The 26,723-nt window shown below is 48.3% G+C and overlaps 1 protein-coding gene across 1 annotated transcript in view; it reads left to right on the plus strand.

Annotated features, from left to right (window-relative positions):
* LOC144784158 (A-kinase anchor protein 9-like) overlaps positions 1–26,723 on the plus strand; it is a 574,985-nt gene that overhangs the window by 255,422 nt on the left and 292,840 nt on the right. Inside the window, exon 4 of the mRNA XM_078662830.1 lies at positions 1,995–2,165. Coding sequence (XP_078518956.1) covers positions 1,995–2,165 — 171 coding nt within the window. The remainder of the gene's footprint in view (positions 1–1,994; positions 2,166–26,723) is intronic.

A 26,723-nucleotide genomic window follows, 5' to 3' on the forward strand; every position in this document is an offset into this window, starting at 1 on the left:
TGCTATTTAAACAACACCAGCGATCAATGCACGCTTCCACCACACGCACACAGAACCAGACGTCGGTGCACGCTTTCACCAGGCGCACACACACACCACCAACCGTCAGTGCACACTTTCACCAGGCACACCCCATCAGCCGTCAATGCACGCTTTCACCGGGCACACACGCCACTAGCTGGCAGTGCACACTTCCACCAGGCACACACACCATTAGCCATCAGTGCACATTTTCTACAAGCACACACACACCACCAGCCATCAGTGCACGCATCAATGGTTAGCACATCCACAATTAACTATTGTAGCAATCGCAGTATGGCGCACTTTACTTCTAAACATGTCAGTGCACGCTTTTCCACCATGCACACACACCATCAGCCATCAGTGCACACTTTCAACAGGCACACACACACCACTAGCCATCAGTACATGGTTTCATCAGGCATACCCACCACCGGCCGTCAGTACACACTTTCAACAGGCACAGACACCATAAGTCATCAGTGCACGCTTTCACCAGGCACAAACACCACCAGCCGTCAGTGCACGCTTTCACCGGGCACAAACACCAACAGCCGCCAGTGCACCCTTTCACCAGGCACAAACACCAACAGCCGTCAGTGCACGCTTTCACCGGGCACAAACACCACCAGCCACCAGTGCACCCTTTCACCAGGCACAAACACCACCAGCCGTCAGTGCACACTTTCACCAGGCACAGACGCCATAAGTTGTTCGTGCACGCTTTCACCGGGCACAAACACCACCATCCGTCAGTGCACGCTTTCACCGGGCACAAACACCACCAGCCAATACAGAGTTTGGAAAAGAATTCATGCAACACATTGTCATATACAATGCCAATAACTCAAACTTGAATGCTGCGAGACCTATTGCATTGCAAATGCTTGTTGTGTAATAGAAGCTATCGTCATCCTTCATCTTGAGACATGCTACAATCAGTAGCATCCAAAATGGATCCTGCTGACTTCAGTCTCCAAGACTTTCTCACTCACATGCACGGTGCACACAACTCATTCACACACTCTCCGACTACCATCCACTCATTGTAAAGGTACAAGCGCTAAACATGCTCAAGGGATGTCAGTGCAGGGTTCTGGTTCTCGCGTAACAGCACAATGTATATACAGGAGGGCTTAGTAGACCACACTCCCCCTGACATAGTGACACTCGTCTGCTCACCTGTACGCTGCCACCACTGCTTTATGGGATGCACCTATGTCAGGGACTGTAGTCTACTGTCTGGTCTGAGGGCATGTTTGATGCACCCCTACAGGTCACATGACATGTTCAGGTGCTCACATTGTAAGGACAGGCCTGGGCCTCTGCACTCACTGTAGATTAGATCGACGCCAGGGCCAGAAGAAGTCAGGTTAGAAGCCTCACATGAGGTTGGGCCTTCACGGCAAGGGAACGCGGCCCTATACTAAGTAGGGGATATCCCCCTCCAAACGGGCATACATTGTCATTGGTTAAAAAAGTTAATTTAACCTCAGAACTCCTTATAATATATCGTGTTCACTAATGTTCCATCTACCACCTACAAGTATATGTTGCCATGTGTAAGGCTCTTCTAGGATTGCAGCAGGTCAATTAACTTGTTTGTCATGTAATGTTCAGTTTTATTGTATTTGATGTCATGGAGCCACGTGCCGCCTAGTAGCATGCTTAATTAAGGCTTAGGTCGTGGTCCTCGCAACAGAATTTGATTTATGCTATTTCGTTTCTGAATGAGAACGAACATGATGTTTTTGTTAAACTTCCGAAAGCACTCTTGTCTCTGAATCTGAACCACAATACAGATTTGGCACAAGTGTGTCCGCTCTTGAGGTGCAAATTATACTAGCAACAAAGCCGGTTGCCATGGCAGTAATCTCCTTGATGGGGCGTGATGTTTCAGTGCTGCGAAGGGGCGGCTGATGGAGGAGTCGGCGCTGCAGCTTGACACTAACTAGCGTGCTTTGGTTTAGGAAGAAGCATTCGGAGTCGGGGAGAGTTACTCCGAGCACGACATGCAGAATGCGCAGACCCGGCTGGAGCTGATGGAGGACGAACTGGCGGGGAAGCAGCAGGAGATTGAGGAGCTAAGCCGGGAGTTGGAGGAAATCCGAGCGGCGTTCGGCAGCGAGGGGCTGCAGCAGGTAAGCACGCTCCCCTTCACTTATTTAGAAAGTTATTATTTGTTTCGTAGGCTGTTAGTCTGATTTCATGAAGTACGTTTGTAACAATTAATAGTCCACAGTACAAGATAATGTCTTCAAAAGAACCCGACATTGTTAATCATTGTGGCTTTGTCAGGCTTAAAGTCAATTAAGTCGGGGTGGGGGCGTCTGGTATGTGCCAGTTGCTTAGCCTTCTGTAGCTCACCATGATTTTCACTCATCAGAAGTAGCTCTCACTACAGAAAAGGTTGGAGACCAACTGACGAGAGCCTGCCCTTTGAAAGGTTGGGGTTTGCGCTGCACTGTTAATGTCCCCCTTGTTAAGAAGATTCACAAGGGTGTGTTCTATAAATAAAGTATTACACACATTCCCTTGTGGAGTGTGTTTGAAATGCGCCTGATCCATGGACCCTAGGTCAACATCTTGAAGACGAGCCCCATACAAAACGCAATCTACACAAGGGTGTAGGTTAAAATCTCCCATCAGTAAAAACTTTGTAAACATGAGAGTGCTGCCTTGAAAGTTATTGAGAAACTGCCCCACTTTGCTTGCAACAGCGTGCCCCGAGCTTAAATAGAATTGTAAATATTAACAGCTAAAACCCTAAGCAGGTTTGAAAAAATAAGAAGCATGCCCAAAATAAAAGGTGAAGATATAGCATCCCTCTTCATTTTGCACTTTAAGCTCAATTCAGCAAAGGTAACTAGTCCTCCCTTGGCTCTGCCATGAGGGAACAGGATGGCGGGTGACACAAAAGATAAGTAACCATATAAAATAAGGGAACCCCCAGTGTGCCACGTCTCTTGTAAACATATAACATCAGAGAGACTCAGGAGGTCGGTGCACTCCTCATCCACTAGTCTTCCTCTAATCCCAGCAATATTCTATCTCAAGACCTTAAGGGTGCCCACAAACCATTGTGGGGCATGGGTCAAGTTATTGTCTGCCTTATGCCCCAGTCAATCTTGGGTATCCAGCTCTGATAAAGGCTAAAAGCGGTTGCTCAGAGGTAAGCTGTTGGACTGTACAGACCAAGATGGACAAGGAACTGCAGTCCCCTGTCCAGCAGAAATCCCTCTCCTTCTGTGCCTCCTCTAAGTGACAAGACTTATGTTTTACAAATAACCCAAGGGGAACAAAGATATTCCCGTTTGGACCAACCCTTTACATTAATCAACCCAAAATATCTCCGGCCCATAAGTGTTGGAAAAGTTGATCCCTATGCAGACATAGAACAGAGGTTATTTAGTTAGTTTCCTATCCAACCCAATCTCCGAACCATAATAATTTCCTTGGCACAAAAGTAACCGATCTTGTTGGAGAGGCAATACAGGACTTTATTTTTGAGTTGCAGGTAACTCTTCGTGACCTCTTTTTTAAGAAGAACAACATTAGGCATAACTAAAACATGGCGGCTGGGTGGGGTTGAACGATATTTTGCCAGGGTTAGACCCCACAGGGGAGCTAGTGGGTTCCAAGCCACCCTTCTCTGTTTCTGGATAAGTTAGAGATTGATAATGTTTGTGAATGTGTGACACAGGTTTGGGAGCAAGGTTGGGGCGGGTGGAAGTTTAGCAGAGAGACAGAGAAAAGTAAGTTATTAACAGTAGAAGTAACACAATTGTGTCCCTGACCCCCCAGTTCCCAAATAGGCGGGGTCACTAGGTTGAGCCAAACGGGGGACAGTAGGCACAATCACCTGCTCTACTGAGGACCCTCTGGTATTACTAAGATTGGCCAAAGACGAACGGATTGCTACCACAGCGTCACCCAAATGGCTTGTGACATCTTCCACCTTGCTCATGCGAGTGGTCGTATCCACGAATGCCCTTGAGAGTAGCCCTTCCAATTTCACACGTGGGTGCCTAAGTCAATAGCAGGGAGGATTTATCGGGGCTCTGTCTGCAAGCCTACACAAATGAAGGTGTTTTTCTTCTTAGGGGCAACCATGCATCTCCTGCGCTTGCACCTTCGTGCTCAAAATAAGAGTAGACTGGGTAATGTCCCTCTTAGGGTCTTCTAATGTGTTAGTCCTACTCAGTGGTGAAGAAAAAACTACTTGTGCCTCTTCCCACTCACACCTCCAGGTATAGATGAATAACGGGACACCAGCAAGAACCTCTAGAAGACGGGTGGCACTCGGCAAGGAAAGGGCAGGACCGCCCCTAGATAAGAATAGCCTTCTTTCTGCCAGCTCAGTCTCTTTAGAGACCACTCCCACTTCCCATGTAATGAATCCCTTGATGGTAATAATTTAGCGGGTGGGGGTAACCTGGGGGAAGCTTGAGTTGGACCCAGTTGTTTTCTTTTTCACCATCCCTTAAATCACCTATGCTAGATTAATAAATTAACTGTAACCACCCACTGGGAAGCTCCCCCAAAATAAACAAATAAATAAATAGAAAGAGAAGATATAACAAAGAGAAGAAAGAAAAACGCCCCCCTTCCAGCACCTGGCTCCAGTTGAGCCTATATCTGTACAGAATGAGTCCAGAGTGTGCACTGCTGCTCTCAATGAGCAAGGCACAGACCCTCGTGTGCACTGCAAGCCCTAAGGAAAAAGTTCACACAGTCAGTCACTGTGATTGGGACATTTGTTGTTATTGACTGATCTATCCCAATCTCCCAAGTATCTTCCAGTTCTTAGGCGAGGAGACAACCCAGTAAGTCACTCTATCAGGCAAAGGGACACAGGCACGAGTGGCTGGGAAACACATGGTCCCGTACCTTCCTGACAAAAACGGACCACCACCAGGAAAAACAGAGAGAGTCCAAGGGCGTCCTTCCACCAGGCCACTGCAGGTGGCCCAACCCTGCCTCTTCCTGGTGCTGATTGACGCAGGATGGGTCTGCCCTTGGCTCCAACTGCGCTTGCGTGCGCCATACATCGCGGGCGTAGCGTTGGCATTTTGTAGCACTAAGAGGTGTGCCTCCCCCTTGTGTCAGCTGTTGGCACTTCCCAGCGCAATGGAAGTAGGGGCTTGTGGTCCCTTTACAGTGGCAGCAGGACTAGTGTTGGCACTTTGTAGCGCTAAGGGGGGCCCCTCCCTCTTATATCAGCTGTTGGCACTTCCCAGTGCTATGGAAGTAGGGGATTGTGGTCGGTCCTCTTTCCTCTTACAGTGGCAGCAGGCCCCGCGTCGTGGGAGTAGCGTTGGTGCTCTGTATCACTATGGGGGCTCCTCCCCCTTTTGTCAGCTGTTGACGCTTTACAGCACAATGGAAGTAGGGACTTGTGGTCCCCTTACAGCTGCAGCAGGACCCACATTGCGGGAGTAGTGTTGGCGCTTTGTAGCGCTAAGTAGGGATTCTCCCTCTTGTTTCAGTTGTTGGTGCTTCCCAGTCTAATGGCTTGTGGTCCCCGTACAGCGGCAGCAGGAGTTATTTTTACATATTTGTTGTACAATTTCCAAGCCAAATGTTCCCTTGGCTCAGCTCGTGCCTTGGCTCTTACAGCCAAGTTGGGCTCTTAGAGTCAAGACAGACCCTTAACTCTGCTGTCCATGTTGATTTGTTGGCTGGTCCACCTCTTCTGCTGCACTGTGTAGAACAGTTACTTGAGTTCCACCTCTCTCCATTTCTCACTCAAGGGAGCAACATCTTTTTCCAGATTCTGGCCGGTATCCACGAGTCTCAGAATGATAGCTTTTTTAGGTCTCGCTAGACGAAAGCAAAAGCGAAGCTTTTGCTGTCTATGCGAGACAACTTATGTAGTTACTTTTGGGGGAATGTGGACAGCAGACTGTCACGAGCTTTTTCTAGGTCTCGCTAGACGAAAGCAAAAGCGAAGCTTTTGCTGTCTATGCGAGACAACTTATGTAGTTACTTTTGGGGGAATGTGGACAGCAGACTGTCACGAGCTTTTTCTGGCCGAGATTTGACCTCGTGGGCGCGCACGCCCAGCACGGTGCCGTGCACGGCCCCTGGCACAGATTCCCTGAACACACACATGCACACGCAGGCAGGAAGGCACACACACGCGCGCACCCCCGCTACTCCCCCCCCCCCCCGCCGCCTACATCGAAGCGCTCATACCCCCCCGCCGCAGCCGCATACACAGAAGAGCCGCCCCCCCCGCCGCCGCCGTCGCCGCCGCATACATACAAGGCCCCCCTCCCTCCCCCAAGCCGCCGCATACATACAAGCGCCCCCCCCCCAAGCCCCACTTACCGTCATTCTAAAGTCTTGCAGCCTCTGCTGGGCTCTCCCTCGGGCATGGGAGCCCCGCGTCACCAGCACTGCTTCTCTCCGTGGGCGCGTGCTTCCAAAGACGGAAGTCCCGCCCCATGGAAGGTTTCGGTTTCGCTGTCGGAGCTGGTTTATATTTACCTGTTCCAAAACTATTTTTGTCAGAGTTGGGGAGGTGGTGTGATTTGAAATCGAGAAAGCCGAGGAACACAACCTTCCTCGAGGATGACTCCGGAAAAACAAAACACATGGGAGAGGGAGAGACGACAGCGTCGGATTTAATTACCTCCTCTGCGCAGTTGGGTTTTATCTTATCGTGCAAAAATGCCCAGGAATAGAAAGTTTCCCGTTGCTCTGCAAAGCGAGGCTCGGGCGCAGGCAGCACGAGGCGGCTGCAGGACTCTGGCGGGCGACGGCGCGCGTACAGGCGGAGCAGCAGCACCTTGTCTCGCGGGTGCTGCGGACCGCGCGCTGGCGCGCAGAATGTATTTTTATGATTTTATTTTTGAATGGAAGGCTCAGCCTCAGGTGGGAAGGCCTCGGTGAGATCGAGAGCGGAGTGCGGGTGCCCTGAGCTCGGGGCACCGGAGCCAGCTCAACCGGAGCCCGGGTACCATGCTGCAGAGGTGACTCAAAGTTCCACCCGGTGGGCCCGTCCCTGGATTTGGACCAGTGAACCCACCTCGCGACTGCCCCTGACGCTGGGCACAATGGAGGCGACGCACTGGCCTTGTGGAGCACTTCTGTCAGTACCGATTCTCCGCCGGGTACCGGAGCACCAGAACGCTCGCCCGGCCAGGCCGAGGTGGCTGGCATGACTGGGAGGAAGCCGCATGCGGGCACTGCCTGCTTTGGCATCGTCACCCGCCGATTTCGCAGCATTTTCCGGCACTTTCCTAAGTCCAGGTCTTGGTCGGAGGGCCTGCAGCTGCTCCGATCCCCGAGCCGCGAGCTGCAACCCCTCGGAGGTACGTAACGGCTCGAGACCGTCTCCACTTTCATATGCTGTTTTTTCAACCTAAACAAAAATGCCTTATAATATTGTACCATACTGTAAAAGTACATCACTTACTTGGCTGCTATTAATATTTCATGAGCAGAAGTGTTTTCGAAACGCACAGTTCACTGAAATAGTGCAGTCTGTATGTCCGAATTATACTCGACTGTATACTTCCCCTAATATTGCAGACGATAATATAGAGTATCGCAGCACAATATACTAAACTAAATTAAGTATGCATCACTGTGATAAATAAATATACTCACATAATACATTTCTAGTACATTTGTCAATGCCATGGTTATTATCAATAAATGGAGTTGAATAAAATTGTATGAAGAGCAATTCTACTAATAAATACGCATTCACACAATTAATACTACAGGGGACGTTTAAATTTAATACCACTATGCAGCAACACTGACAACAGGAAACCAATGTGGGCATATTTGATCCTTCTCGAAAGTAGTAAGCCCGGTACCACTGCTGGAACTTCAACTTGTGAACAGAAAGAGCAATCAACCTTTCATCCTTCCGATAGTATTAAAAAGGCTACCATTGAGTTGGGCAATATTAAACTCAAAACCACAATACATTAGCAGCAAGTGCAATATGAAAACAGGAGGACACAAACTCCTGTGTATAGTGGTGAAGGTGCGCCAACAAACACTCTTTGCTCAAGCAGCGAGGCATCTTAAGATGTCTGTTTCTCCACCCTCCAACTCCACCCTCCAACTCCACCCTCCAACTCCACCCTCCAACTCCACCCTCCAACTCCACCCTCCAACTCCACCCTCCAACTCCACCCTCCAACTCCACACTCCAACTCCACCCTCCAACTCCACCTTCCAACTCCAACTCCAACCTCCAACTCCACCCTCCAACTCCAACTCCACCCTCCAACTCCAACTCCACCCTCCAACTCCACCCTCCAACTCCACCCTCCAACTCCACCCTCCAACTCCAACTCCACCCTCCAACTCCAACTCCACCCTCCAACTCCAACTCCACCCTCCAACTCCAACTCCACCCTCCAACTCCACCCTCCAACTCCACCCTCCAACTCCACCCTCCAACTCCACCCTCCAACTCCACCCTCCAACTCCACCCTCCAACTCCACCCTCCAACTCCACCCTCCAACTCCACCCTCCAACTCCACCCTCCAACTCCACCCTCCAACTCCACCCTCCAACTCCATCTCCAACTCCACACTCCCACTCCAACTCCACCCTCCAACTCCACCCTCCAACTCCACCCTCCAACTCCACCCTCCCACTCCAACTCCACCCTCCAACTCCACCCTCCAACTCCACCCTCCAACACCAACTCCACCCTCCAACCCCAACTCCACCCCCCAACTCCACCCCCCAACTCCACCCCCCAACTCCACCCCCCAACTCCACCCTCCAACTCCAACCCCACTCTCCAACCCCAACTCCAACCCCAACTCCAACTCCACCCTCCAACTCCACCCTCCATCACTCAGGGCCTCCACAGCATCACTCAGGGCTTCCACAGCATCACTCAGGGCCTCCACAGCATCACTCAGGGCCTCCACAGCATAACTCAGGGCCTCCACAGCATCACTCAGGGCGTCCACAGCATCACTCAGGGGCACCACAACATCACTATGCGCTACCAGAGCATCACTGAACGCCACAGCATCACTGAACGCTACAGAATCACTCCGCGCCATCACAGCATCAATCTGTGCAACCATTCAACTACAACTGGTTCAAATATGTTCGCTCAATGTTTCAAGCTTTATTACAAATGTCACAAAAAGATGTTAATATTTCACTTCTGATCTTGGATTTTCATCACAATAAAATACACTGAACATATTCTTCACAAAAGTTATTTACAAATGTTTAAGCTATTGCCATTATAAATTACAATCACTTTTATTTAAGTATTATTTATTAAAAAAAATTAAAAGCCATTGTTATTTGTAATATCAATACATCTAAGTCACGTAAATACAAAACATGTTGCATTACAAATGCTATAGGTGTCACATTTGCGAAAGATATAACTATTGGCATTGTAAATGACAAAGCTATTAATTTAGCTATTTTCAAAACAAACACATAAATAAAAAAAATGTCATTTACAAGACCAATAGCTCAAACTTTCCTAATGCGAGACCTATTGCATTGCAAATGCTTGTCTGCTTCTGTTTTCAGTGAGTAAGAATTGTACATAAACTACACCAGGAAGTAGTTTAATGTTACCAGTGTATTTTTGTTTAGCATAAAATAAAAATAACAACCCTCGAATCATATCTTTTCCTAGTTCTAGCACGCTTTCCTAAGTAAGCAATGTTCTTTTACTAACTCCCATTGTCTTCCCTCTGCATGTAAAGCTGAACGCAGTGATTACTGTGACTGTCTTGTCTTTAGAAGCCTCCTAGCAGCATGGGCATACATGCTTGTTTGGCCCCTGAAGGCATCTTGGCCAAAGGGCGCACTCTGCATTTACAAAAGTGGGCATGTGCACTGCTCTGCCATTCAGTGCGCGCGCAACGAGGCCTGTGCCTTGCTCCGTAGGTACTTCAGTAGCATTCCCTGTGTATGGGGGGGTGAGGCGGGGGGCTCCCCGCATACTCCTCACTTGAGTCCCTGTGCATTCAAGGCAAGGCCATATATGGTTAAAATATTTCAAAATAAGTAAACAGGAAAGCACAAATAAAGACATTTTTTTTTCTAATTCTAAAGAGTGATGGAAACAAAAGATTTTAATAGGGTCAAAATAAATTATTATTATTATTATTATTATTATTATTATTATGCGTTCTTATATAGCGCTCGATTACCCATAGGCATCTCGGCGCTTGCCTTGGGAACCCGTCCTGGCTTTTCCCTGTGAGATACCCGAACTGGGCATCCCCAAGGTGAAAGCCAGGCATCCCACCGCGGGGGGGCCGTAGTGGAGATTAAGCAAGCTAATGCCCAGAGCTGCAGAGTGTGAATCCGTGACTCGAGTAGGCACCGAAACGAGAATTATCGAGTCCGTGGATATTTGGGCTCAAGACCCTGCCGCGTCAGGAATTGAACCCTGGTCCCGGGTCTGACCTCTGCTTCAGGGTCTGCCTCCTCTAACCAGTGAGCCACACTTCTCCACTTCTCCAAAATAAATCAAGACACTTTTCTTATTGATGCGCAAATGATAAATATTCACGGACCCCCAATTTCCACACACTATCGTTTGTGCACTAGATAGTGGCATCAGAAAAACTGTATGCCTGTGCAAATTTGGTGATCATCACAATGGAAAACGTGCTGTCTGTAAACGACTGTGGCTACCACACCACTTGGATTAAGATTGCTCATGTTTGCGGTCTCCGTATTTGTTTTTTTGTCCACATCCCTGGAATAATAATCGCTATATTGGACACCAAGCAAAGGCAAATACTGTCTTTCAATTTAATGTTTTTTAACTTGTGGGTTGGGTTACTTAAATTTAGACACATGGCAATGTTTCCTTCTAGCACTAAATGTTTACAGGCAGTTACAAAGAGGCTAAAGCATGAAGCCAATGGCTCTGGGTTTTGGCTTTGGAGAATAGATTTAATTCTTAGGCTTCCACTGTTGACATTGATGTGTAAGTTTTGTGTATTAGAATTAGTACAAAATGAGACTGAAGTGGTATTCCTGATAATTAATTTTCTCCGCTCACTCAGTTATTATTAAATTGGCCAGAGTAAAAGGCTACTATTTCCATTAGGGATGGAGTCCTATCGTCAATAGAACTAGATATTATTATGGTCTTTCTGTGAACCTCTCTGTTTCAGCCTGTGTAGCTCGAGGTCTGATGTGTTTATCTTAAAGACTGCTTTCCCCTTCCATTACCTCAGTTGTGTCATTAGTGAACTCTGAGCTCCGTATTTCAACAGTGTGAACGGTCTGTAATGCGGAATTGGGTATACTCAATATCCACTTATTCGTGAACCCCAAAGAGTCCTTTCTTCTTTTTTAGAACGACTGAGCAAATGCTACATAATCTAGTCTTAACAAGTACTGCTATTTCACCACCATAAAATTTCACTCAAAAGGTTTGTTTGCGATTAATATTAGAACTACACACTCAAGAAGCCCTGTATGCAAAATTATGATAACCTCATATTCAGTTTTCAGTAGAAGAGCATAATCTATGTACTCCATGCACAACCTCTTTGTGTAGTACCGCGTTCCCAGAAGTTAAGCATTGAGTGGAGCTGAAAGTATGAAAATATTCCTCCTACGTAGGAACTCACTTACTCTAATCCATAGGTGCTTTTCTACTGTCGGCTCCCATCCCGTTATCTTTGTCTCGCGCACAGTCCATTAGGAGTACTGCTTTTCATGTGTTTGTATTTGAAATCAATGGGGAGTAAATCCAGCTCAAACCAAAATGCAGGAGATATGCAAATGAGCCCCCTAAACTCACAAGTTTTCAAACTAAGGGCCTCATTAGGATCGCGGTTTTCCCGCATCCTCCGGGCCGGCGGAAGCCACCGCCGGCCCGGAGGATGCGGGAAAACCGCTGGGGAGGCACAAAAGACCCACCAGATTAGGATGGTGGTGGGTCTCAAAATCGGTCCGCAGCTTTTCCGCTGCGGTCGCCTTCCGATCGCGGCGGAAAAGCTCTAACATGGCTGGCGGTGTCTATCAGACATCGCCAGCCATATTAGGATGGCGGAAAACAGATGCCTTTCCGCGGCGGATTCTCCGCCGTGGAAAGGCATACGGTGATTTCTTTGGGACCCGTTGCGGGCCTCCAGGGTGATTGGGGGGTGCACATGGGGGGTACCTATGGTACCCCCTGCATTTGCGTGCACGAAGCGGCAGGCACCACACGGTGCCTGCCGCTTTGTGCATGCAAATGCTAAGCATGCATATTTAACCTTGTGGCGGGTGCTGCTTCAAGCAGCACCCGCCGCAATGTTAAATATTGAGGATGTGACCACCAGGCTGGCGGTCACATCCTAATTGCACTGGAGGGACCGCCGCTGCCCCAGCGGACGGTCCCTCCTCCTCTAGGGTGGCGGACGGACGCAGGTCCGTCCGCCATCCTAATGAGCCCCTAAGTCTCAATTTCGGGTTTTGACATGGCATTGTTTTCTTACAGATTTGTAATATAGAGAACGTTTTGTGGGGCTATTACTACACCAGATTCACACTTACTGAACAAAGCAGCTGCTACTGTTCTACTCGATTTCTTTTTGCAAATCTTCTTGGTCTAAAAGTAATTTGCTATTGTGATTTCTCCTGCATCTTCTCTAGCATGAATTTATATCCACATCCCACTGTTTCGAGTGAACAGATGCGGTTCAAATTCAGCCTTTTCCCTAGATATCATCAATAATATAGACAGAAAGGAAAATAACATTACTTTTCACTCTTGATGTTCTCTATAGGAGCAAAGAAATTTAGAAGCCTTGAATCCAAAGGATTATTTTTGAGTCCCACTTATAGGAAAGGAATATTTCACTATGAATTTATGGCAATGACCCCCTCTTTAAATGTAATGTCTGACCTAATTGAATCTGGAAGTTAATTGATGGTTCAAGAGGTGTTGCTCATCTTACAGTTTGATGGTTAAGATAATTCAGATAGTTGCTTGACTGCCTAAAAAGTATTTAAATGCCAAGTGTCTTCAAGTTATGGGTGTTGTGCATGGCATTGTATTGTAATTGAGAAAATATAGCGCTTCATACTCCTGACCAGCTGTTGAAGCTCATGCTGACAGTTAGCATGCTGCTCTGTGAAAGTGCTATAGAGGAAGTGTATATATCTGTGTCACATGGTCAACTTGGGTAGGGTGTGATATTATGAATCAGGCCAGTGTTGTGCTCTTATTGTGTTTCTTGTTGGTGCTATAGTCTGTGAATTTGGAATGAAAAATATAGCTGGATAGCATGCTTATGCATTCATGGTATGTTGAAGTATGGATGAATAGGAAGTTGGAGTGTTCCTTGTGGCTTACGTGGGAAGTGTTTTGGTTTCATGTATATGGCAGAGATTATTCAATTCATGTTGCTCCAATGGTGTAGCTGCGCCTTAATAGATGTAGGATGGAGTAGCTTTGTAACCTCTAGGGACCTATCAAATACTAACCAGATACCAAATACCAAGTAGATACCAAATTCAGTTTTGAATGTAGATACCTGCCATCCGTGGCAATGTTTGTGACCTGCAGTTATGCCCATAAACAATGATGCCTAAGGAGTTACCTCAAGTGTCTACCTTTCGAGGTGCAGTTTGCACAAGCTGTAGAATATGCTGTATAATCCAACCAAGATTGGTAGAGCAGAAACCTATATGAATGGGGATTTTGCAATACGCCACATTGCATGCTCTGAGGACACCCTTACTAGCAGAAGGAGCAACGTGTGAAAATGCACATTATACAAACAACCATAGTGTATGGTCTGATGGTTGTCTCATGATGTGAGCAAGATCGATTATTGTAGGCTAGGTATAGTAAATCATTTGTTGAATCTACCATGTATTGCAGCGATTATTTGCATTAAATAACCAGTCATGGTATTTTAGTTATTTACGGTTTATGCAAAGTGCTGCATTCGATGAAGGTTGTCTCAGCACCGTTTTGGTCCATACACAAGATTAGAGGTGGGTCTACGTATTTAAGGTAACATTGATAGGCGGATGGGAAAGTCTTAGAAGGGAAAAGTCAGAAGGTGACCGTATAAGGTGGCATGGCTGGTTTTAGGCATTCTGCCAGTATGTTCAGAGCAAGTGGAGGCCGCAGAAAAGGTTAATCATATAATTGTTTGAATTGCTAAGTTTTTTGCAGTTTTCTGAATCATATGAAGTCAGATTCAAGTATTAGATGCTTTGGGAGGCAGTTTAGCTGGGATCATCTGAGCATGTGAAGAATCGTGTCTCCACGCTTCTTGTATTGGTGCAGTCTAATACATAGTGAGTTGTAGTTGAGAGATCTTGGGCTTTGTGGGTGAAACATAGGAATTTGAAGTCATATATTTCCTTAATTAGGAACCAATGGCGGGACTATGGTGCGGATGAGATGTGGTTGTAGCGATTCCTATTGGAGAAGAACTAAGGAACTGATTTGCATATGGCTAGCTCTAATGTGAGATGGCATGATAAAAGAACAACGTGTTAGAATGCTACCCTGACCGATTGCCAGTGGTTATATGTATTGCAAGCATTCCTCCCATCAACCTTTTGTGTGTTTGATGTAACGCCCTCAGTAGCCAAGGATGCCCATTCGTGGGTCCCTTGCTCACTGTGCTACTGGAACCAACCTGCACCCAACTGACAAGCCCCAATCAGGGCGAAACCGATCTTAGGTTGCTTGTGTTCCTGTTTGGGGAAGACCTGGCTGGCAGCTCAGGCTGGGCCTTTCGTATTGGAGAAAGGCCAAGGCTGATTTGCATATGGGTAAATCTAATTTGAGGTATTATGGTGGGCAGAAGAACAATGGTTTGGAATGCTACCCCGAACAATTGAAAGTGGTTTGTCTTATTGCAAGCCACCCATCACCTAGTGCATGTTTGATGTAATGCTCTAAGTGGCCAAGGGTATTCCTAGACGTGGGTCCCTTGCTCACTTTGCCACTGGAACCAAGCTGCACCCAACCCACTAGTTATAATCGGGTGAAACAGGACTTGGGATTCTTGTGTTCGGAGAGGATCTGGTTTGGCAGTTTGAGCTGGACTTTTCCCATTGGAGAAGGAGCTAAACTGGTTTGCCTCTGGCTGGGTCATATCTGAGGTGTCGGTGCAAAAGAATGATGGTATGGAATACTTCTCTGAATGATTGCTATTCGTTTTATTTCATACATTTCTCCCGTCACCTTTTGCATGTTTGATGTTCCCAAGATTATGCTAGATTAGAACTCACAAGCTTCCACAAAGAAGGAAGAGAAACAATGGTGCTGCATGCTTTTTCTAGATGTACTCTGCATGGTATATACTAAGGCTACATTTTAACACCTGAACCTCAAAGCAATCACAAGCTGGTGCCAATCTGACATTGCAAATTTGGCGCATTTTGGTGAATACTGGGGAAAATCATTGCCCAAGATCAATGATGGCTTCTGGAGTAGCGTGCTACTCGCCGAATAAGCGATTTGACGCCTCTACAGGAGTAGTAAGCGCTATATAAATGCAATTACAATACAATACAATGGATTCTGTTGAAACCCTGGGTTATATGGCATTTCATTTATCATATTTTGCTGCAGCACTCAAGCTACAGGCACCTTTGTGTGGCATTGCCCCTGATTTTGCATCAGTTTGGCTGGGGCAGTAAGCTGTGCCTTTAACTGAATTGCATTCTGCTGCATCTGGGTACAAAATAATTTTTAATTAATTCTGGGTCCACACTTGTGCCTCAAGTGATTGATTTTCCCACACAAATGACGAACATTACTTTTCTTAAGCATATTCATCCCAGAATTGTTCACAAACCCTCCATTCTCACTTTGGATTTGATGTGTCACTATGTCACTCTTTTGCACTCCAACTCATCACATTTCTTGCATCCTAAAATTCAAATTCACATACTCACTGGAATTTGCAGATGGCACAAAATCCATGTCTTAATACAGCATCTGATTTTTACCACCTCTGAATCCTTTTTTTCTTCTCTGTCGTTAACTTTTCCTTAATCTTTTTCTACATGGCCTCAAAACAATCACTAAATTAATTTCATACTGGATCTCATCAATACTCTTGGTCTGCCAACACATCACACACTGCTGGATATGTGAGAAGTTCTGCACACAAACTCAAAACAAAAACTGATATGAATCTGTTAATGCATTACTTTGCTGGTTCATCCACACTTAAACTGTACTTATTATCGAACTGCATAAGTCTTTCTGAAGATGCATGCACTACCTCTTTCAGTTCTTGTGTAGCCATCATTATTTATATCCAAATTGCCTCTTTCTTTGGCACCTGTAGTTTCAAATGGTCTACTTTACACTATGTACTATAGATCTGCATAAGTCTTTCTTAATATAGATGCACTGACTTTCAGTTCTTGGGTAGCCCTCATTATTTATGTCCAATTCGCCTCTTTCTCTGGCATCTTCAGTTTCAAATGGTCTGTTACCACTTGAAAACTCTCTCCAAAACAAGAGCAGCAGGAGCATTATTAGGTTGAATTCTTTGCAGCTACTCTGTCAGCCATCCAACAGCTGCTTTGCATTCTGTCCACTAATCCACAGGAGCAACAATCTCTAACAGTTTATTCAATTCAACCCAAAGCACTTTCGAAATAGACATTATTATGTTGACCTCTGTGTGCCACTTATCTGACAGAGACATCTAGCCGCAGATTCCTTATCTTTGAACTTCCAGGCGTTTTTCCTCCGCAGTACCCTTGCGTGCTGGTGGATGGCGTCGGTTGACTCCGCGTAGCATCGTCATCACCACTCCAGCGTGCTGACGTTAGTTCTATTCTTTCCGCGCCAGCCAGCGCTGATCCATCGAAGCAAGCTTACCCACTGTCATTTTTTGACAAACTTTTTTCAATTTTTTTCCACCACTTTTCGTGTGCTAGTGATGTCTAGCAAGAAGACATCAGGGTTTAAGTCGTGCGACGCCCGTCACCGTGCCATGTTGGTCACAGACCCCCCACTTAGTGTGTTTCGGGCGCCTGGAGCACGACCAATACACAAAGTCATGCTTTGAATGCCAGGCCGCAGCGCCGAAAAATTTGAGGGAGAGGTCCCTAACGCAAATGGCGAGCCAGCGAACTGAGCCTCGGAGGTCGCCCCATAGATCTCGATCCTGGCCTTGGTCGAGAGGAAGGTCCGAGCACCGTTTAGGAGGATTAAAGTCCTCTTCTTCCAAAGCGTGCTTCCACTTTGCCATATCCGTCGCGTGGCAAGATGGAGGAACCTCGGTATTCACGGCCCGCTCCGCGGAGCCGGTGCCTGGGTCAGCTCCACGATTCCCTCCCTTTCCGGGGCCGGGGGCGACCCCAGCCCAACTTAAGGAGTTCTATGATGCCGTGTGTGCCATATTTGGGCGGCCTGACCCTGCCGGCGCACCTTTCGGCCCCGCAGGCTCGGATGAAGGAGTCCCCATGTGCCTCCTACTTGGCCTGTTACCGGGTCCGGACTGGCACCGGTCGATCCTCCACAGTGACCTTCCCCGGCACTGCTTCTGCAGCAGAGTTCCTCTGCATCACCAGTGCCTCCTCAATCCTCATTCCCGATGATACGGAGCCGAGACCAGTGCCGGCGGAGCTGTTTAACATGCCCTATTCTGAAGGGTTAAGAATAGATGAGGAGGATTGGGAGGGGGAACAGGACTTCTTAGAAATCCTGCAACCCCAGGACATGGACTGGTATGAGGAACTGGGTGTTGCCAGTGGCCAGACATTTCCCCAGATTCTGGCATGCTGTCTCCCCCTAACCTGGCAACGGAGGAGGGGTGGCATCATTCGCTATGGTGGTGCGGAGGGCTGCGAAGGTCCTGGACCTGCAGCTCCCTATGGTGGCAGTCAAGACTAACTTCATAACAGAGGTCCTGCAGCCTGGTGTCTCCAGCGCTGAACCCTTGATGCCTTTCAATAAGGCCTTGATGGACATTCTTTTGGACACTTGGTACAAGCCCAGCACAGGGTCTCCTTTGAACAGAACGATTGCCTGCCGCCATTGCCTTGCACCGGGTGACCCAGTTTTCCTCACGGCCCACCCCACCCCACAAAGCTTGGTGGTTCAAGCTTCCACTTCCACTGGCGCGTTCCCTTCCGCACAATCCAAGATACTGGAAAGCTTTGGGAAGAAAATGTTCTCTTCCGCCAGTCTAGCATTGCAGTCAGTGAACACTGCATGTTTTTTGGGCCGTTATTCCCATTCGATATGGGACATGGTTGCGCATGTTGCCCAGAGTCTCGACAGAGGACCGGATTCTCCTCTCCTTAGCTATTTCAGACAGGAGAGATGCATCGAAGTTCGCCATTCAATGCGGCTTGGATACAACAGACTCGCTGGGCAGAGCGATTTCCACGACGGTGGCCGTACTTCCCCATGCCTGGTTGAGGATGTCTGGTATTTCGAGGGATGTCCAGGCTAGTCTTATGGACATGCCTTTTGATGACTCCCTTCTCTTCGGAGACAAAGCAAATGTTGCACTTGAGCGTTTTAAGGACTAGTGAGCTATGGCCAAGTCCTTGGGCCTCACTACAACATCCTGGCCTGGGTCTGCTTTTCGCTCCTTTCGTGGCTAAGGAAGGGGCTACTAACTGCGCCAACCCTATTCCAGCCAGAGGGTCCCGCAAGTTCACCAACCTCTGCAGGGCCGTGGTCCCGGCTCACCCCGACGCCGAGGGACGGGAGGCCAGAAGTCGAGCCAAGCGATGGTCCCCTCCTCCACTGCAAAACCCTCCTAGTCTGATTCCCCCAGGATCATTCACGGCTAGTTGATGGCAGAATGCACCATCATCTCCACCACTGGCAAGACATCACCTCGGTCAGGTGCGTGTTACAAATAGTACGAAGGAGCTACTCTATCCCTTTCGAGACTACCCCTCATCCATGCCTCCAGTGGATGACCGGCTGACGGAGGATCACCTTTCCTTACTCTGCAAGGAAGTTAAAACTCTCTTGGCCAAGGGAGCTACAGAGAGGGTTTCCAGGCTAGAAATAGGCTGCGGTTGTTATGTTACTCCTGCTATTTTCTGATCCTAAAGAAGGACGAAGGCCTTCATCTTATCTTCAACTTAAGAGCCCTCAACTACTTTCTCAAAAAGAAGTTCAAGATGCTCACCCTAGCTCAGGTCCTGTTTGCCCTGGACCCAGGAGACTGGATGGTAGCGCTGGACGTGCAGATTGCCTATTTTCACATCCTGTACCTGCCGGCCCATTTTCGCTACCTGCGGTTTACTGTAGGCCATGAGCACTTTCAGTTTGCCGTGCTCCCTTTTGGCCTCACCAGTGCTCCTCGTGTGTTCACTAAGGTGATGGTGGTCGCAGCCCATCTGCAAAGATCAGGGGTTCTAATCTTCCCCTATCTCGACGACTTGTTGTTGAAGATTGGATCATCCCAGTCAGTCGTCTCCCACTTCGAGACTACGGCAAACCTCATGCATTTGCTGGGGTTCACTATCAATGTGCCGAAGTAGCACCTGATTCCCTCCAAGACACTCCTTTTCATTGGAGCGGTTCTGTACACTGTCAAGTTTTGGGCCTAACCTCCCGATCAGGGAGTTCAAGATATTCAGGATATGATACCGATATTTCAGCCTCTATCCTGGATTTTGGTGTGTGACTCTGAGGTTTTTGGGCCTCATGGCCTCCTGCATCCTGCTGATGGGCCATGAAAGATGGTTCATGCGGGGTCTGCAGTGTGGCCTGACGTTCCAATTGTTGTAGCATTGAGGAAATCTCACTGGCCTGGTTTAGATATCAGAGGGCACTGCGAAAGACCTGCAGTGGTGGCTGACAAACTGCGATTGGGTCAGAGTCAGATCCCTCTTCCTTCCCCACCCCGATATCATAGTAATGACAGTTGCGTCTCTTCTGGTATGGGGCGGCCATCTGGGGGAGGTGGAGATCAAAGGACTTTGGTTTCCGGAGGAGGCCAAGCTCCATATTAACTTATGTCGATCCGATTGGTACTGAAAGCCTTTTTACTGTCCATAAAGGGACGGCTAGGTCAGGTTTTCACGGACAACACTTCCGCCATGTGGTATTGCAACAAGCAAGGCGGTGTGTGCACGTGGACTCTGTCAAGAGGCCTTGCATCTCTGGACTTGGTTGGAGCAACAGGGCATTTCCCTGGTGGTTCAACATCTGAGCCAGAGCAGACTAACTCAGCCGAAGGTGCCTTGAGGATCACGAATGGCGTCTCAGTCCAGAGATGGTACGAGGTCTCTTTCAGCGGTGGGGTGGACCTTGGTTAAATCTGTTCGCCCCCGAAGAGAACTCACAATGTCAACAGTTTTGCACGTTCGAGTTACCAAGACTAAGGCCTGCTGTACACCTTTCAACCAATACCAGTCCTGCCCAGAGTGCTCAGGAACATCAGGAGCGACTGGGCACAAATCGTTCTTGTGGCTCCGGAATGGGCACAGAGAGTTTGGTATCCCGAGCTTCTGGCTATAAGAATCGATCCTCCGATCAGGCTGCCGCTTAGGGAGGATCTTCTGTTGCAGCAGCAGGGGAGGGTCCTCCACCCGAACCTGTCCACTCTCCTCCTCCTTGCGTGGAGATTGCAGCTGACATCTTTTGACCTTCCTCCCGAATTCTGCAAAGTTATTCTGGCAGCCTAGGGTCCCTTCACAAAGTCGGTGTACGCCTGCCGATGGAACAAATTTTGTAGATATTTTACAGAAAGGTCTACTGACCCCTCATCTGCCTCTCCATCAGATGTTCTCCTGTTATCCTTTCCTTGGCCCAGCAGGGCTCTGCTTTGGGCACTCTGAAGGGCTACCTTTCTGCCCACTCATCTTTTCCTCAGCTACCAGATCATCCTTCACTTTTTAAGTCCCCTCTGGTGCAAAGGCTTTTGAAGGGGTTAACCCACTTGTTTCCCCCTTCTCCTTTTCTTATGCCACAGTGGGACCTCAATTTGGTCCTTACTTTCTTGATGTGTACACCGTTTGAGCTGCTGCCAATGCACTCTCAGTCGAAGCACTTGCACTTGCTATACTGAGTGCTATTATTCATGCATACTCACCCTCACCCATATCAGGTACTGATGGTCTCTGTGCGTCATCTGTGTAAAAAAGAGGTGGAGAAGTGTGGCTCAAGGTGGAGAAGTGTGGCTCAATGGTGGCTCAATGGTTAGAGCGGCAGACCCTGATGCAGAGGTCTAGCCCGGGACCAGGGTTCCATTCTCCGCCTCAGCGGGTCTTGAGCTCAGAAATTCCACGGACCTGATAATTCTCGCCTCGGTGCCTATTCCAATCATGGAGTCCCACTCTGCAACTCTGGGCAATAGCTTGCCTAATCTCCACAACGGCCCCCACAACGCTAAGGATGCCTGGCCTCCACCTTGGGGGTGCCCAGGAGTGGACACCTCACAGGGAAAGCCAGGATGGGTTCCACAGCGGTATTCGTACAAGCGCCTTGAGACCCTTGCGGGTGAGTAGTGCGCTATACAAGTATCAATTTACATATTACATATTACAATCTAAAAGGTGATTAAGAAATTATCCTCATCGGAGTCTCTTTTTCAAATCCCCGTTTTTAGGATCCACATTTTTAATTTCAATTTTACCTTTATCTGATTTGTTAACTATATCAGGAAATACTCTCATCCTCTGCATTGTAACTGCTCTCTACGTTTTTTTTGCATGTCCCGGTTGGGACTACTGACTCGTCATATTGCTAACCTGCTTTTTCCTTTTCTTTCTCCCCTTTTCTATGGCCACTTGATCCCATTCATTTAATGCTTCAAATTGGAGAGGTTGCCAGTCTTAGAAAATCAAGCTTTATAGTTGTAATAGGTACCCTCTAAAGGAAATTTCATGTCCTTGTCGCTAGAAGTGAACTCATTGCATTCTTTTAACCACGCACATGTATGAAACCTGATGTCTGTCATCATTTCAAATGGGGGAGAACCTTCAGGAGGAATCCTCTCACCTTCCGTAACAGATGCATTAGAAAATGTTAGGCTTTTTTCAATTAAGCACCCATTATTCTTGCAAATCACAAATTCACATTAATGTATATTCCGGTCCAGCAGTGGTCCATCCCTGATTAGCATATTTACTCCCTTGTACAGAAGACAAAAGAAACACAATTCGAAGTTAAAAACATTCAACCCAGAAGTTCAAAGATTCTTATTAATACAGAACTCAAAATATCTGTTTGTGTGACCCCTCGCAAAACACACTATCCTGCAAACAAGTGCAACACTATATCTCGATCATGGAGTATGCTGAATCCGATTACCTTTAACAATTATGAACATGGAAAATCCAACAGCTTCTTCAATGCATATGCAATTCAATCCCTGCTTATCAAAATAACATGACAAACCCAATGACAAATACCAATTCTTTAACTCTGATACAACAAAAACATGAGAATCTCAATTTTCCATGCACACTACAAATCGCATAATGCACCACCAAAATGACAAAACTCACTCTGTCATTCAGAATTCATTTTGCCTTACCATTACTCACAATCCTTTGCTCTCGAACGACATCAGACCACTGCAAAGAATCCAAAATATGGACTTTTGGTAAGTAAAGACAAAATCCAGATTAGGACAAAAATGATCTCTTGAAAGAAAAGAGATCTTATCTCCAATTATCCTGCTTCCGATACCAAACACTGTGGGTACTCTCTCTCTCTTAAGGAATATGCATGATAGTGCTTCCCAGATTGAGGAGTCTGCGACGGTGTTGTCTTCAAGGGCACATTACCTCATGGATCTGAAAGAGACCGTTATAGATTCCTTACCTCAGAATTTCCCCCAGGCGTCTGACTGGATTTTGGGAATTTTTTCTTAGCAGTTCCCCTGCGCGTCAGTTGGTGGGGTCGTTGACTCCGCGCCCGTCGTCGTGGCTGCTGGGATGAAATCACGTTGCATACTTAGACGCCACCCCTGCGCGCTGATTTCTGTTCTTTCTTTTTCTGCACCAGCCTAGCGCAGATCTGGAGAAAGATACCCCTTTAGTCACTTTTTGACTTCTTTCAACGTTTTGTCGACTTCTTTTCGAGTCTTCGACTCCTGGTGTGGAAGGGATGTCCCATCGCCGGACAGGCGTCAAGTCTTGTGGGGCCTGTCACAGGCTGATGTCGGTGACGGACCCCCACCTCGTGTCATTCTCCGACTGCCGGGCCATGAATCCTAAGTATTTGCGGGAGCGGTCCCGAAAGAGTTTTGAGGCCCGGTGGTTGGCTCCGTGTTGCTCCCAGTCTTTGTTCAAGTGAAGGTCTTGAGACCTCTTGCGGAGCCCCACACCTCATCCCACTCAAAGTCTTTGACGTCCTCAGGTAAGTCAAAGCACAAGAAGAAAGCAAAGATGCATCGGCTGACACAATGTGGGATCCGGAGGGTTGTCGCTCTAAGGCTCCATCTCCGGTGCCTCCTTCAGCGACGACTCTGCGCCTCCCACTTTTTGCAGGAGCCGGCGCGTTTCCCCTACCCAACTTCATACATTTCATAAAGCCCTCCACCATATCTTTGTGCAGCCTAACTCTGCAGGCGCGTCTTCGGGCCCCGCGGAGCCGGTCGGGGCCCTGGGTCTTCTATGCTGGCAGCTACGGCCCTGGCGCCGGAGGACCCTATCAAGTCATGGATCCGGATCGACTCCGGTCGATTTTACTCGACGTTCCCCAGCGTTGATCCGAGCGACGATGCCCCCAGTGTGGGCTGTGCCTCCGGCTGACACCGTCCCCATCCTCAACCCCGAGATGGTCCCGGAGTCGGATTGACGTTGGCTGACGTCAAATTTGACGCCAGAAGGTACTTTTGTTCTCCTGTTCATCCCTGGTGTTTCCTACCCACCCAGATGGTGGGGATGAGGACTGGCAGGGGGTCTTCAGACCCTTTAGCAGACCAGCTGTAAGAGCCGGACTGGAGAGAGGACCTGGGTGACGCCAGTGGTCTGGACACTTCTCCAGACCATGCCATTCTTTCTCTCCCTACCGTGGCTATAGAGGTGGGAGAGTCCTACGCTGTGGTGCGGAGGGCAGCGGAGGCCTTGAGCCTAGAGTTTCCTTCAGTGGTGGTCAGTACTAATCTCCTGACATAGGTGCTTCAGCTTATGAAGCCCTCCTGTCCTTCAACGAAGCCCTCACTGACGTCCTTATGGGCACCTTTTCCAAGCCCAGCACAGGGGCTCCTGTGGAAAGGACGATTGCCCGCTGCCCGGCCCCGGGCGACCCAGTTTTCCTCAGCCAACACCCTTACACCCTTCCCCTGAGGGCTTGGGGGTCCAAGCCTCTTCTTTTTAGGCTACATTCCCTTCTGCTCCCCCAGACAGGGAATCCAAGAAGCTAAATCATCTTGGGAAGCGCATGTTCTCTTCCTCCAGCTTAGCATTGCGGTATTTGAATATCGCGTGCCTCTTGGGCAGATACTCCAATACTATCTGGGATACGGTCGCGCAAGTGCTCTCTCAGTGCCCAGGGGAGGATAGGGCCATTCTCTCCCAAGCACTGGCAGACGGAAGAGACGCAACAACATTCAAGATTTGCAGTGGACTGGATAACACTGACACACTTGGCAGAATGATAGCCACGTTGGTAGCCCTTCGGCGCCATGCCTGGTTTAGGACCTATGGCTTTATGGGGGCTGTCCAGTCAACCTTGCTGCATATGCCCTTCGATGGATGTCGCCTTTTTGGTGACAAGGCAGACTCGGCGCTGGAGCGCTTTAAGGATTCTTGAGCTCTGGCCAGATCCTTGGGCCTTGCTGCATCTTGCCATCCACTACAGTCTGCCTTTCGTGGCTACAGAAGGGGCACCCCACTATGTCCGGCCCAGTCTAGCCACCGGTTCACACAAGCTGCCCAGCCATTGTGTGGCCATGGCCGCAGACGTGGGACCCAGCAAACTGATCGGGTCAGGGACCCAGCTGGTGGGCCAGTCCACCCTTTCCCCCCCCCTGCAGCAGCCTCCAGATCCTCCTAGTCCAACCTTTCAGGGCCATCAACGGCCAGTGGGTGGCATGATTCACCATCACCTCCCTCACTGGCAGTAATTCATCATGTCGGACAGGTGGGTTATGCAAATAATCTGAAGGGGCTACTCCCTCCCCTTTGAGACTGCTCCTCTTTCCATGCCACCGTGTTTCGATCACATGTTGGAGGATTATTTGGCACTTCTCCACCAGGAAGTTTCCGCTCTCTTGGCCAAGGGAGCTACTGAACGGGTCCCTGCACCAGAAGTAGGTTGTGGTTGCTATTCCTGCTACTTTCTGGTGCCCAAGAAGGACAAAGGTCTGCGTCCTATCCTAGACCTCAGGGCCCTCAATCACTTCCTCCAAAAGGAGAAGTTCAAAATGCTCACATTGGCTCAGGTCATGTCTGTCCTCGACCCTGGAGTCTTGATGGTGGCGTTGGACAGGACGCCTATTTCCACATGCCCGTCCTGCCAGCCCACAGACGCTACCTTTGGTTCACAGTAGGTCACAGGCATTTTCAGTTCACTGTGCTCCCCTTTGGCCTTCCCAGTACCCCTCGGGTGTTCACGAAAGTGATGGCGTTGGTCGCAGCCCATCTGTGCAGATCAGGGGTTCCAGTCTTCCCCTATCTCGACGACTAGCAGTTGAAGGCGGGCTTGACCCAGACTGTCATCTCCCACCTCCAGACTACGGCGAACCTCTTGCACTCACTGGGGTTCACTATAAACATGCTGAAGTCACACCTGACTCCCTCTCAATCGCTCCCTTTCTTAGGAGTTATTCTGGACACTGCAGTTTCGGGCCTATCCTCCTCAGCAGCGAGTCTGGGATAATCATGCTATGATACCGATGTTTCAACCTCTATCCTTGAGTTCGGTGAGAATGACCCTGAGGCTGCTGGACCTCATGGCCTTCTGCATCCTGCTGGTGAGTTATGCCTGGTGGCATATGCGGGCTCTGCAGTGGGACCTGAAGTTCCAGGGGGTGCAGCATCCAGGGAATCTTTCCGACTACGTCCAGATCTCGGAGGGTACTGCACAACAACTGTAGTGGTGGTTAATGGTAATAATTGAAGGCGTGGCGCACCGCTAGTGTTTTGAAGTTCACATATAATTTTTAGATGATTTTGGTTTGATTGTGGGTGCTCCAACAAGTGACGTAACCGTCCGTATACGTCGTGATTAGTTACTGGTTGAGTGCGTTACTAGAGGTGCAAACGCATCCTTGGAACTGGGCACACCGGTCAGGTTCGTCATAAGAAGACAGACTCCGTTTTTACTTATGACAATCAATTGTTTATTCAAAGATTTATCATATTCTTTAGTTGCAAAAGTTCAAAGGATCATATATTCCAATTTTTATTCGACCACAAGAAAATCATTGTTGGTGATTTCAAGACGTGCTCCGATGCATTTCGGGCGGGAAATGCCCTTTGTCAAGGAGCTCTGTGAACACAATAGAACGCTTTTACAATGCGGAACATAACTCAAAATACAATTGCAGTTGGGTAGATGGCATTTGTCTAAGTCTGCGGAGACATGCGGGGAAGCATGCATGGTGTCAGGTACACGGGTGAAAAATACCTTATAGACCAGTGTGGGTGGCTGAAAAACGGGAGTGAGGAAAAGGAAGGCACTTACATTCCTGGGTCATGTAGGATGTAGAGTTTCTAAAAGCAAAAAGGTAAACATGCATTTGAGATACAATCCAGACCCGGAGTTGAAACTCAGGAAACCACGGCGGAGTTGCTCGTAGCTCGCGGAATGATAACGGAGTGA

The sequence above is a fragment of the Lissotriton helveticus genome, chromosome 10 (genome assembly GCF_964261635.1).
Source record: "Lissotriton helveticus chromosome 10, aLisHel1.1, whole genome shotgun sequence".
Taxonomy (NCBI): domain Eukaryota; kingdom Metazoa; phylum Chordata; class Amphibia; order Caudata; family Salamandridae; genus Lissotriton; species Lissotriton helveticus.